Source organism: Peromyscus leucopus, chromosome 7 (assembly GCF_004664715.2).
Source record: "Peromyscus leucopus breed LL Stock chromosome 7, UCI_PerLeu_2.1, whole genome shotgun sequence".
In the NCBI taxonomy this organism is placed as follows: Eukaryota; Metazoa; Chordata; class Mammalia; order Rodentia; family Cricetidae; genus Peromyscus; species Peromyscus leucopus.
Genome location: NC_051069.1, coordinates 31,282,107 through 31,296,354, shown reverse-complemented (window position 1 = coordinate 31,296,354; position 14,248 = coordinate 31,282,107). Strand labels below are relative to the sequence as shown.

General features: G+C 48.0%; 1 protein-coding gene across 2 annotated transcripts in view; it reads right to left on the bottom strand.

The window, feature by feature from the left end:
• Positions 1-14,248, bottom strand: part of Sorl1 (sortilin related receptor 1) — a 168,600-nt gene that overhangs the window by 127,327 nt on the left and 27,025 nt on the right. For both annotated transcript variants that reach the window (XM_037207586.1, XM_028866304.2), the window contains exons 4-5: positions 8,552-8,713; positions 6,529-6,596 (exon numbers count right to left, since the gene is read on the bottom strand). In XM_037207586.1, the coding sequence (XP_037063481.1) occupies positions 6,529-6,596; positions 8,552-8,713 (230 nt within the window). The remainder of the gene's footprint in view (positions 1-6,528; positions 6,597-8,551; positions 8,714-14,248) is intronic.

Here is a 14,248-nt window from a genome sequence, read left to right as displayed (position 1 = left end):
ACTAGAGTCACGGACATTTCGCGGTGTGGACAACTGCCCAGGATCTAAAGACCCCATGGGGCCAGTTACAAATGGCACCCTGCCTCAAGCATACGGCTTTGCTTGTTCCCTAGCTAGGGACAGAAGCTGGGGAACTGCCACTTGTCAAGTGTTTTACTCGGCCACGGCTGTTTCCAAAGCATCCTGGGATTAACTCAAGGCAATCTCTGGTCCTACTTTCAAAGAGCAGAAAAAGCAAAAGGCAGGGTGGTTCTGAATAAAATGAGAGCCAGAGACACTAGGTAGGTTCCTAGCCCCATGCTCAGAACCTCAGAGGGGAGAGGCATTTTTCCCAGGTGCTGTAGCCTACAAAGTACAGCAGTAGACAGGGCACATTAGGACCTTCTGAGACAAGTGGCCTATCCCTCAGCTCTTTCCCTGCCTGTCCCCACTGACATCACTAACCCATGCCATCTGGAGTCATCCTGGCAAGACATTTCATCTCCCATGAGATACCTGCTTTGCCGACATGCTAGGCGTCCTCCAGAGAGGGTAGGCACACTTGTCTCTCCATGCTTCTGTGAACATCTCTCTGTACAAATTCCACCTAAATCCTACTCTCCTCTGAGATCAAGTTCAAATCACTGTCCCCCAAGATGCCTTCCCCGGTGCTCCTCTCTCTTCTCCCAATGTTAGCCACACATCTCTGCAACACTTATTATCAACGTTTTTGTAGGAGTTTTCATTTAAATTCAGGTATGAACATGCTGAGGCTAGGTGAATTTTGGGGTCAGTCTCATTATACTAGAATAGTGCCTCTTATCCACTGCATCACATGGTTTTGTACAATCTTCTTGGGCATGTCACACTGGCCTGGGGAGGCTGAGATAACAGAATCCCTGGCTGAAGAGATGCTCACTGCATTGGATGCATGGACCACAACTCTAGATACTAACCCCAATTGCCAATTCCGGGTAAGATCAGATTGCAGTGGAGAAGGTCTGAGCTAGCGCCCTCAAATACAGCAGCACCACTCAGAAGCTGAGAAGACCACTGATCTGCCCCAGTTTCCTGACGCTCAAAAATAAACACCAAAGCTGATGAATCCGCAAATGGAAAATTAATTGGGAAGTCAAGAAAGAACCCCACGGTAGCCATGCCGAGATGACTCTGGCATTGAGCCGAGGGTGTCATTTATGTGGCTGCCTGTACACAGTTCTACATGCCCTGTGGCACTTAGCATAATGAAGGTGAGGATCATTTCTAATTGCTCCTGAGATAGAGTGTCAAGGCCACATTCATCAAAGAAAATAGGTTCTTTTCAAAGGAAGAAACAGAACTCGGGAGACGTCCACTTGATTAAGCGGGTGTAGTACAAGCAGGAGAACCTGAAGCTGAAGTGGCCATGTGAAAAGTGGGGCGCAGTATCTTCTTTTACCAGCTCGGGGAAGGTGGAGGGGAAGTCTAGCCAGTGAGTTCCAAGTTCAATGAAAGACCCTATCTCCAAAACATAAGACAGAGGCGGAGGAAGATACCCCACGTCAACCACTGGCCTCCATACACACATGCTTGTGTGAACACATACAGAAAGAAGACAAGAACTAGAAAAGAGAGAGTCTCATTTCACACTTCAGGAAGACTTTGTGTCGACCCTACAATCTGGACTCTGAGCAGAGTGGTGGAGAAGCCGGCAGCCTGGGCCCAGCGTGGGAGAAATCCATTCTTCCTGATCAGATGCTCGTGTGGGGGCGGCTGGTGACATGTTCTCTTCTCCACAATTAGAAGTACTGATTAAAGTACTTCCTCTAGCCTAGAGGATATGCAAATGAAAAGAAGGCTGCTGGGTATTTTTAAAAGGCAGAGAGGAAGAAACCCTCCTTGACATATTTTGAGATGAGCTCATTTCTATTATCCCTTTCTCCAGCCAAAAGAGGAAGCCAAGGTCTAGAGTCAGAACACCTCATACCTCTCATCTCAACCCTCTGTCTTCCCTCATCCATATTTGGACCTCCTCATCCTGGGATTGGCTCCATCTACAGGCTCCTATACTCTGGCATCTCCTCTCCTCACCTTCCAGCTTTTCCTTTTTTTTTTTTTTTTTTCCTTTCTTTTCTTTTTTTTTTTTTTCAAAGAAAAAAGACAGGGTTTCTCTGTTTAGCCCTTGAACTCAGAGATCTACCTGCCTCTGTAGATCAGGAACTCACTTTGTAGACCAGGCTGGCCTCAAACTCAGAGATCCACCTGCTTCTGCCTCCTGAGTGCTGGGATTAAAGGCATGCGCCACCACTACCCGGCTCTTAGACACTTCGTATTCTGTCTTCCATGGAGAAATTCCATCCATTGGTTCCGTCTAATCATAGTCATCCACTAGGCCCCACCTGCCTCACCCACAGCCCTGCAGAGAAGCTGTGTGGGACACCCTTGAATACTCCCACCCCCTTTACAGGTCTTTTCCTGCCCTGCCCTGCCTTGCCAGTCTCTCGCTCTGGACATGTGTTTTCTTGCTTTCTCTGCCTTGGCCCTACTTCCCCTGCTGATGCTCCCAGGTTGACAGGCATGGTGGATCAAGACCGTCTTATTTACTCTCTGAAAGATCAGCTAGTACTCTTACTATGGAGGAAATTTAGGGAGAAATCCCCCGCCCCCAAGCAACACAAAATCCCAATCAATCCTAAATGTCCAAGCATCTGAAATAAAGTGAGCCAACCTCTCCAACACACCTGTGTGCCTGCAGAAGTTACAGAACAAAGTTCTAAGTTAAACACTCCTGCATTCAGAAGTCCTGCTGGCTGGCCCTCTCAGTATGCTCTTCATTAAAGTAATAAAAGGTCAATTTGGGGGTTGGAGGGGTGGCTCAGTGGTTAAGAGTGCTGGCTGCTCTTGCAGAGGACCAGGGTCCATTTCCTAGCACCCACATGGTAGCTCACAACCATCTGCAACTCCAGTAATCCAGTGCCTTCTTCTGACATCTGTACATACCAGGTACACTTGTGATGCATAAATATCAATGCAGGTAAAACACTCATACATACAAAATAAAATAAATCTTTAAAAAAACAATCAATTTGTCCCCATAAGGCAAAGGAAAGTTATGATGGTACTACCTGGATGGAGACTGTCCTTACACGATAGTATGGTTACAATTTTCTTAAGACACCCACAGCCTCTGCCCAAGGAAAATAATCAAAGGATCAGAAAAACTGCTTGCTATGCAAAGGAAGTGGATGTGATTTAGAAGATGTTTAGCTGTAGGGCCCCTTACTGCCCTTACTCCTTCTTCAGCATCCTTCGTTACTAAGGAAGTAATATCAACTCAAAAAAATTCAGTTCACACAAACAGCTAAAATAAACACAGGCAGTATCTACAACCTACTGCCCCACTATATTTAATGTAGACTAAAACTAAACATAAAACTCAGCAGACAAATAATAACTGGCAAACAAGCATACACTTACAACCTGTCTTATATCACACTGAAAAGGACCAATCTCAACTATATAAAGAGTTCCCAGAAATCAATAAGAAGACTAACAATCAAAAAAAAAGAAAGGGGCATTAGAAGACATGTCCAAAAAAAGGAGCATTTTTTTAAGACAGGGTTTCTCTGTATAGCCACAGCTGTCCTCAGACTTGCTAAGAAAAGCATTTTTTTTTAAATCATGTTTGACTAGGAGTTCAAGATCATTGCCAAATATATACAGAGTTCCAGGCCATCCATCTTTACATGAGTCCTGTCTTTAAAAAAAAAGTTCTTGATTAAAGACAGTCATATTCATTCATAATGAGAAAATGCAAATTAAAGCTAAATGAGACAATGTGCCCTTAGCTGTAGAGAAAGACACTATTCTGTGCTACTGAGATGAAAGCAAATTTGACAATGTCCATGGAAAATTTGGCAATGTCTACCCACGTTACAGTTTCCCTGGGGACTCAGCAGTGTGCAAGACTAACAAAATCTCTTCCCTTTGATGCCTTCATCCTATTGAAGACAAACAGTTAATACACCAAACAACAGTATGCTACAAGGTAATACAGGATTGCACACAAAAAACGACAGCACATAGCTGAACGAACAGAGTAACAGCTGTAATTCTAAGTCGAACCTTTAGAAGGATGGCTCCCCACAGAAGACTGGCTATTACTTAAAAGACAATAGTCAGGGGTGTTGGGAGGATGTGGAGAAAGGGAGAATCCGTGTGTGGCACGCTGTGTGAACCAGAACTGGGGAGGATCCTGAGGAAATTAAAAATAGAACCACCATATGACTGAGCAGTCTCTTTTCTGGATATAAACCCCAAAGGAAATGAAATCATTGCCTCTGAGATCTGCGCTCCCATGTTTACTGTGGCACGATTTACAAGAGCCGAGATAACTAAGCGTTCATTGACAGAAAACGAAATGCATCGGAAACTGACACATAGATACAATGAAATATTAACCGACCTTTGAAATGGAGCTATTGTGTGACAACATGGAGACACCTCGAAGACTATGTTAAGTCAAACAGGCCAGACGCACAAAAAAGCATATGTTCTCACTTCCATTTACAATTTTAAAAAATCAAATGGGGAGTGGGTATAGGAGAGGAAAGCAAAAGGAAATAAAAGTAGAGGGCGTCGAGGATGAAGAAGTCTCGAGAGCTAACAGGATTAGACATCATAATTGTAGCTTGTGTTTGGGGTTTTTGCTAAATGAATAGATTGCAGCTGCTCTTGTCGCACACACAAGGAGAGCCGTGTGTGACGATGCTCATAACTAGCTTCACTGTGGGTGCCACTTTCCTAGCTCTCTCCTGTAACAACCTAGTGTATACTCCAATAACATTGAAGTACATAAGTAAGATCTGACGGGCAAGTCTCAAGGACCAGTGAGGTAAGAGGGAAGGTAGTAAGTGCAAGCTAAGAAATATTCTAGCCAGAGGACAGAGCAAGCGCAAAGGCCCTGGGCCCTGTGGTCCACATACACATCATCTGAGTAAACGATGATGCATTCAATGGTTCAAAGGAGGGCTGGGGAGACGGCGCAGTGGGTAAGGTGCTTCCTATACAAGACTGAGGACCCATGTAAAACATGGGAGTGGAGACTACTGTCTGGAATACTAATGCTAATGGAGGGCAGGGAGACCGGTCGATCCCAGGGACTCACTGGCCAGCAAGTCTAGTCAGATTAATAAGCTCCAGGTTCATTGAGAGACCCTGTCTTAAAAATACAGTGGCCCCTGATTGAAGAAGACAGCCAGCATCAACCTCCCAACCTATAGTGGCTCCCCAATGCTCTCAGAATTCAGTCCAAATGCCTTCCACAAACACTGTAGATTCTTTAAATGTGTGTGTGTGTGTGTGTGTGTGTGTGTGTGTGTGTGTGTGTGTGTGTATGCACACGTGTATGCATTCATGTGCAGACCACAATGCAAGCACTGTATGGAGGTCAAAGGACAACTTATGGTTTTCTCCCTCCACCTGTGGCTTCTGGCAACTGAACTCAGGTCAACAGACTTGGTGACAAGTGCCTGTACCAACTGCGTCACCTCACTGTCCCTCGACACTGCAGATTCTTACACAATTTCCCTTCACAAATTTCCAACACGACACTGTCCAGACATTAAACTCAGTTTTCCCCACCCGGGTACCACAATAATACACAGCTGCCTCTGGCCATCCAGGTCCTGTAGGGAAGTCCTGTCCTCTACAACTCTCTACAGCATGCCATTTCCTGTTCCCACCTGCCATGCACAGCCTGGATCAAGGGCCAGCAGAAGCTGTTTTGGCACTTCGTATTTCCCACAACATGTGTGGCATGTATACAAAATGTCTTTTCTGGCTCCCTACACTACATTCTCCTCTGTAACAGTCTCCACAGATTTTGTTTAGCTGGCATTGAAAGAAAGAAAAACATGTAATGGATGTACCAGAGTTTCTATACCAAGGGAAATCCCATTTGTGATACAATGCCCTGAACATGGAGGTATTCGGGGCTCGAGGACATGTAGGAGCTTTAAGGTTCCCCCAGGTCCTCTAACCAACAGAAAAACACTCCCTTTCTCCCCGCCAACTGGTGAGCATGTTCCCTGTGCAATTCTGCTTCTCAGATCAGGACAGCATATTTCTTGAGCCAAATGGCTCACATTCCACATGAGAGAAAAATATCCACCCACTGTCTATTATGACTGTTTGAGTCTGCCATTTTCCCCGTGGGGTCATAGTCTGAACATCTGGTCCCAGCTGGAAGCTGTGGAACCTATAGGAGGTAGGGCCAGGCTAGCAGAAGTAGGTGAAGAGAGTCAGGTCTTCAAAAGTCATAGCCTGCTCCTGGGTCCTTCTCATTCTGTTTCCTGGTCTACTGTGATGTGGACAGCCTCATCCAGCCATGGGCTGGACCAACACCTTTTCCCAGCATGACAAGCCTAGGACACCATGAGCTAAAATGATCCTCACTTAACTCATTCCTGTTTGGGTCCCAGTCATGCCAAAGTCACCAATCCAAGCTGAAGGAGCTGGGAGACAGGAGGCTTTCTTTGTTGCAAGGATTTGCCTTGTGGCTCAACTTACCAAGAGAAGGACTTGACATGCTCCTGAATCATGATCCAGGTCTGGCCAAAATCATCTGACTTCCATAGCTGCAGAGACCAAAAAGACAAGAACCAGCCACGACATGAGAAGAGATGTGTATGCCAGCATATGACTGAAACCCCGCCCTCCACAGGGCACTGTGAGACAGGCACTCCGACACACCATAGCAAACAGAAAGAGAGGGCAGGACAGACCTCTCTACAGCAACTGGAAGAAAGATGAGGGCAACCTGCCTTCCATCTGTGGGCTGTCTCACCACTTGAGTGAGGAGGTGTCAGCAGAGAGTATTTGCCTAGCAAGTACAGCACCCAGGGTCTCTCCCTAGCACTGCAAAAAAACAAAGCAAAAATGGGGAAAGAATGCAGGGCATCCATTCCACAGTGGATGATCCCCTTGCAAAAGGAAAGCGATCCTGGAACACACTGAAGCCCAGGACACTGAAAACACTGTTCTTCGTGAAAAAAGACAAAGCATGTGATTATACTTACAGGAGGGACCCAGCGGAGGCAAGATCAGAGGCTGAACACAATGGTGTCAGCAGGGGTTTGGGGAGGGAGAGATGGGGAGTCTGGGTTTAACACACACAAGGTTTCAGTTCCACAAGACAGAACGAAAGTTCTGGAGCTGGATGGTGGTGATATTAGACAATTTAAACGTAACGATATCAATCAACTAAACACACAAAACGTTACAGTGGTAAAATGTTGTTAAAAAAGAAAAGTATACTAAAAAGAGAATAAAAATACAGTATCTGCAGACTGTGGGAATAGCTGGGTGGTGGCAGAATGCTCATCTGCCCTCTACGTCTGCTACCCAGCACTAAATAAAGAAATACACAGTGGTCATTTCAGCTGGCTGCAGAGGGCACTGCCTAAGCCCAGAGCAAAAGGGATCAACTGAATGCATGAACTTGGCTGGTGAGTGATTTCCCAGCTCTTTACCAAAGCCCCACAACCTGTAGACACCAGAGGCTTCCACAGGCCCCAGCCAAAAAGATTAAGAAGCCTGAGACCAAAACTAACAATAGTCCACCTCTCCTGGTAAACTGACCCTGCTCCTCAGCTTAGGTTACTCCCTCGGGCTTGCCAGGGTAAACAGATAGATCTCTGTTTTGGTTAAACAACCACAGAGCAGATGAATCGTTTCAAGGCCCTTTTGAGCAAAAGCATTCAAGTCTCCCCAGCCAGGACTCATGGAAGGACCTGCGGAGTTCACATGTTTATGCCCTAGCAGTCTTCACAACTTGACACATTTGAGCCTGGAGACAGAAATCCTCTGCAGGCTCTCCCTCGCTTCTTAGTTTCCTCCAAACTTGATTCAAAATGGGAAGTATGCACACCATGCGCTTTATAACTCAGAGGCATGCACAAACACAAACGAAGAGTATTCACCTCTACAACAACAGCGAAGACGTGTAAGTGCGACGTGCTTACGGCGGGGCAGGATGAAGCTGAGTGGAAGCACTCTGGCCTAGCAGGCGCAAGGGCCTGGGTTCGATCCCGGCTTGGCAAGAGTCAAACAAAATAAATATAGTAGAGGATAGAGAAGTCACACAGACATACGCCACGAAGTCACTGCCGAGTTCAGGCTCCAGACTTCTCATGTGGCTCTCTCTAGTCAAATTTCAGGGCCTCAACTTACCCCACAGGCTTGCAAAAAAAAAAAAAAAAAAAAAAAAAAAAATGCATGAGCACCAAGAAAGGCCCAGTGTTGAAGTCACAGGACCTGCCAAGTGTTGGGTGCTAAGTGACGGCAGGGAGATAGGGAGAGGGTGCCAAGAGGACTATACTTTTCCTTAGCTGTGGTAGGTGAAACAGTAGCTACAAAGGCTAAGCCTGAGGGAAGAGGAGGAAGAGGGAGGAGGTGAGGTCATGAAAAGGACACACATCCACCCAAGCAGAGCAGAAAATTCCAAAAGAAACACACACACACACACACACACACACACACACACACACACACACACACACACACACACGTCTGTGCTCCAGAGAACTCTTACCTGCTTGTTGGGGTGAGATCTGTCAAAGCCTAAGAGGAGGTTGGAGGCCTTGCTATGGAGGAGGAGGTCAGCAGCCCGGAATGGGATGGAGAAGCCATGGATAGTGCTGCAGAAGTCAAACGTGATCCAGAGGTACTGGGCATAAGCATCTACAAAGATGTACTGCAAGAGAGAATAGGCAAGCTCAGAGCACCGTCTGGCCAGAGCCATCCGCCAGGTCCCTAAACCATGTGCAAGTGCCCCTGGTTGTGGGGCATGGCACTAACAGGGTCTCATCCTCTTCCTCTACATCTCCTGGCAACCAAAAGAGGCTGAATATATAAATATAAATATATTTAAATATAAATATATATAAATAAATATAAAGCAAACCAGGTTCAATTAAGACAGGGGTGTGGGGCTCAGTTGGAAGGTTTTTGCCTTGCACACATTAGGACTGGTCTTGAAAAAAAGAAGTAGAGCCACACCTGAGGACCAATACCAGAGGTTCTCTAGTCCTCGCGTGACACACACACAAAGAAACAAGTGAAGAGACAGGTCCAGTGAGGCCACGAAGGGAGCTTGTTTACCAAGTCAAAAGGCTGGCCAGCTTTTCTGGTGTTTTTTTATTCCTTCCAATTGACTTGGCCATTTTTGCTCACTGGCAGGCCATTCCATCACAGTCAGAAGGCGGCTCCCGGCAGCCAGGACAGAGATATCCTGCCCTTCAGATTGTCTGAACCCAGATGGGGGTACCATCACTCCATCCATCCTCCGAGCAGCCACGGGTCATGCCTTTCCTGGAAAATCATTCAAATCTCTACATCTAAGATAGGTGGCCCCTCTTTGCTATTATGCCAGGCAACTCTTGAGACACAGCTGGAAGTGGCTGTGAGAAGCAGGGGCCATGCCTCATTTTACTTCCTAATAGGCCACTGACTTCAAACAAGTTCCACTGGGACGGCAGCAGCAGCCACCTCAAGGTTTCTTGGGGACCAGACAAGGTAGTACAGTTTAACATGGAATACTGCAGACAGCATCAGTCATATGCAAGGAGTACCACAGCAAGAATCCTCCCCTAGGCAGAGCAGCCTAGTATGAGAGGTCGGCATGCCTCCAGCAGCCTAGTATGAGAGGTAGGCATGCCCCCAGCAGCCTAGTATGAGAGGTAGGCATGCCCACCGCCAGCCACAGATGAAGGTAAATGGCCAGTGACACAGGCAGAGCCCTGTGAGAACCTGTCCAGTCCGAGGTGTCAGAGATTACTTCATATAAGAGGTGGTCACTGAAGGGTGCGTATATTGGTTTGCTTTCTGTTGCTGTGATAAAACACCAACCAAAACCAACTCAGGCAGGGAAGGATTTATTAGCTCATCACTGAGGAAAGTCAGGGCAGAAACTCAAGCAGGATGAGAGGCAGGAAGCATGGCGGCTGGCTCGCTCCCCATGGCTTGTTCCATTTGCTTTCTTCTACAACCCAGGACCACCTGCCTAGGTGTGGCACCACCCACGGTGGGCTGGGCCCTCCCATATCAATTTATTAATCAAGAAAACGTCCCCATAGACGTTGACTACTGGCCGGTCTGACAGAGGCGATTTCTCAGCTGAGGTTCCCCCTTCCCAGACAACTCTAGTTTGTGTCGAGTTGCCAACGACTACCCAGCACAGCAGGCATAACATCCACAAGGAAAGAACATCCCATGCCTAGGGAAATGCAACTCTGGGCAGAAAGTAGGGGACTAGGGACCATACAGGTTTGATGACAGGCTCCGAGGCCTAAGAAAAGAACAAGCCTAGGAAGCTCAAATGAGATGGGACCTGGGGTGCGGGGGTGCGGGTGGGGAAAGCCATGCTCCCCGAAGAACAAGAGTGGCCCAGGGAACCAGGCAATGAATCAGAGCTAGAGTAACGGGGACCCAGCACCACCCACAACCAATCCTTCACGTCCTAGAAGGCAGCCCATTCAAGGGAATCAGTCCAAGGACATTTTCCTACACGACAGATGAGCTTCCTGCTCCAAACCCTTCTCGTCGGCCTGCACGGGAGCCGCTCCCCTGCACTGGTTCCCAGCTGGCTCTCGGCTGTCCCTCCTTCTTCTCCTTTGCACGGCTCTCCTGTGTTGTTCCTCCCGTACTTCCTCCCCCAGCATCTAATGTAGATCTCACACTCTGCAGAAGCCTAATTAAGTCTAAGGAAAAGGTAGTAAATGTTTTGAAAGCAAGAACTACTCTAAGCAAACTCAATGCAATAAAAACAATTATGATCCTAGCAAGAGCATCATAATTTTCGCCATGGATGTCTCCCTTAGAAACAGCCTGCCTTCCTGCTCTCAACCCATCTTGGCTCCTCGGGAAGGTGGTGCTTTCATTAGAAAGGACTGCTCCGGAAATCTGTTTCATGCCTTTCTTTCTACGGGATCACAGTTGTGAATCTAAAATACCATACAGCTAGCCATGATTATGATAAGGCCAAATGTTTTTTGTTGGTGTGTTTGTCTGGTTGGCTTGGCTTGGTTGTATTTTAAGAACACTAGCAGGGAGCTAGAAGTTTCTCAGGCTGTGTCTTGTTCAGGCTGTTCCTCATTCACAGTGACTCAGTGTTTTGGGCCATCCTGTCACACCCCCTTTTAATAACGAGGACACTGAAGCTCACGGCAGTTAAATGCTCCAGATGACGCAGGAGCAGAGTCATATCCAGCTGGTGCAGAGTCCAATTTTTAACAGCCCATCAATCCTCAGTGCTCTCCAAAGCAAAGGCAGCACTTCCTGATCTGAAAGCCTTGCACGGTGCGATTTAACTCACGTGTGTGCCTCCTCTCCTCAGATGGTTCTCAGTCTCTCCCTGAAAATGTGTTTTCCTTCACCTTCTGCAACATCCCTCTGAGGCCTCCATGCTCTCCTCCCATGACAATCTCAGACCTTGATTCTGTGCAGATTCCTCATCTACACACACACACACATGCACCTTGGAACTTAGTCTTGTGTCCTCTACTAATGTTGTATTTCTTCCACACAGCCTCGGCCCCTGCCTTTAAGAATGAACACTGCCTGCTACAGTTTGGATGTGCTTGGTCCCTCAAAGGTTTACAAATTAGAAGCTTGAGTTAAGTGATGAGACTGGAGAGACGCCTCGGTCAGTAAAGGACTTGTGCAAGCATGAGGAACTGAGTTCAGATCCTCGGCAGCCACAGAAAAAGCTAGGTGTCATGGTTCCTCCCTCCAATCCCACCATTGGGACCTGACAATGCTTCATTTTCCAGGCCTTTCTCTGTTCTTTCTCCTCTATATTGGAAGGAGCTCCGTTTCCCAAAAACGTTCCTGCTCACTGCTCCCCAACTCAAAGATTCTCTCGGGGCCCCCCACAGTCCTCAAGGTCAAAGTCAGTCTCCTCCACCTCCAGATGGCAGTCAGGGTGGCAATGCGGAGCAGCCGTCCTGCACAGATGCCATAAGCCAGTTCCCTGGAGTCTCCCCCTACCCAGGCCTTCCTCCTGTCTGCAGGCTCCTACCAACGCTACTCCCCTGCTGACAGCAAATATCCATCCTTGAACCCCATCCCTAAACCCCAGTGCTTCAGAAGGGCCTCATACAACACTTAATCCCTCTGCTCCGTTTAGAGACAGGGTTCACTCATCACCCAGCACCTCATACATGTGATAGCTCACACGTCACACACACGTAGGTAGGAAAAAAAGACTACCTTGCTCTAAATGCCTGGCTGTTGTGGCACCTGGTGGCCAACCCCATGGATTGGCTCCCAGGCCTGACCTACTAGGTGCTTCCTAAAGCGAGGTCTCAGGAGCATCCCTGACTACCTTCAGCAGCCTGTTTGTAATCACTTGATATCCCAGGGGTACTTCCGGCAAGATAAAGTAAGGGTACTGGCTAGTTTTATGTCAACTTGTCACAAGCTGGAGTCATCAGAGAGGAGGGAGCCTCAGTTGAGAAAATGTCTCCCTCCGTAAGATGTGGGCAAGCCTGTAGGGCACTTTTTAATTAGTGATTGGTGGGAGAGGGCCCGGCCCATGGTGGGTGGTGCCATCCCTGGGCTGGTGGTCCTGGGTTCTATAAGGAAGCAGGCTGAGCAAGCCATGGGAAGCAAGCCAGTACGCAGTACCCCTCCATGGGCTCTGCATCGGCTCCTGCCTCCACGTTCCTGCCCTGCTTGAGTTGCTGCTCTCGCTGCTTTTGATGATGAGCTGTTGTCTGGAACTGTGAGTGAAATAAAGCCTTTCCTCCCTAGTAGCTTTGGTCGTGGGGTTTCATCACAGCCATAGAAACCCTAGCTGAGACAGTCAGTTACAGAATTATCTACACACCGGACTTTCTCCAGCTTTGATGCAGGAGCCCAGGTATGATGGATGAGTTAGAAGCAGAGAAGGCAAACAGGGAAAGAAGGGAAACAAACTGTTGGCTATTTCTCTAGGTCCCGTCTCAGCCTGGAGAAGGTCAGGATTCATCTGCACTCCTGCTAAGATTAGGATGTGAAGCCCAAGGGCGCTTCAGTGGCCCAGCGATGAGTCTGGGCCCAGCATGGCACTCTTGACAGCAAGACGCCCAGCCTTGCATGACTTTCCTCAGGAAGTGGTGAGTCTTGCAGGGCGATATTTGCCTTCCAGAGAACAAAGGTAAAAGTACACAGGGCCACCAGCACAATCAGTGTCATCATGTCCTTCCGGAGATGTCTGGGGAGGTTGACGGCTTCATCTGGGGGAGTAGACATGTTATGAACCTCACCTCCAACTGCCATTACGTTCTCCAAAAAGGCAGCTGCTTCACTTCCTGGGTCCATATCCTGGCCAACTCCAGAGCCCGCATGGCCAGCTCACCACGAGAAACCTAAGATGTACACCATGCCCCTGAGCTGTTAACACGCCCTTCCAGGCAATGCCTAAATCTCTTTATTGTGGTCATTCAGGTCTCCCTCCCTCCTTCTTGCCCCAATGTGGCAGGTGCTCTACACCTTCTGCAGACCCAAATGCTGCAAAGCTCAGGTCTCCGGCCTGCTCTAACTGTGCTCACAGGAGCCCAAAGCCCCCTTCCTGTCTTCAGCCTTTTGGTCTACGCAGCTGTACATAACCTGGAAAGGGTAGGAAGGCACAACTTGCCTACATCTGGGCCCTGAGCTGCAAGGGGAAGACTGAAAAAATGAGAGAGTCCAGGGCAGTGAAGGAGGCTTCCAGGCCAAGACTTGGGCCAGAGTCCTCTCTGAGATGCGGTGGAAAGCTCGTGGTGACAATCGCCACCACCGGGTAAGCACACCCTGGTAACACGAGCAATTCTAAACGTAGTTTGATTCTCAGGGAGCATGGAACACGGAGAACTCGCTGGAAGAAGCAGCCAGCTCCCCAGCAGGCCAGTTCCTCTTATAATCTCATAAGAAAGTGGCTGCTCTGAACCTCTGGGAGCCCTCAAGACCAATCTGACTGGTCACAAGGCAGCGGTAGGAGGAGAGAAATAAAGGCCAGAGGAAGTTGAGACTGGGTGCAGTTCCTGCAGTTTCTCCTTGCTTTGCCCTTGGGAAGTGTATATATAGGTCATCAGATAGGACTGATTATTTACCCAGCAGGTAGCAGTAGCGACTCTACTAGTCTTTGGGTTTTTGGTTTTAGTGGTCTGTACCAGCTGGTAAACAGCCACTGCCTGGAAACATCCAAGTGCTTTCTCCTAAAGCACTAGTGGCTATGCCCTCACGGAGGAGGGGAAGGGACATGGAGGGG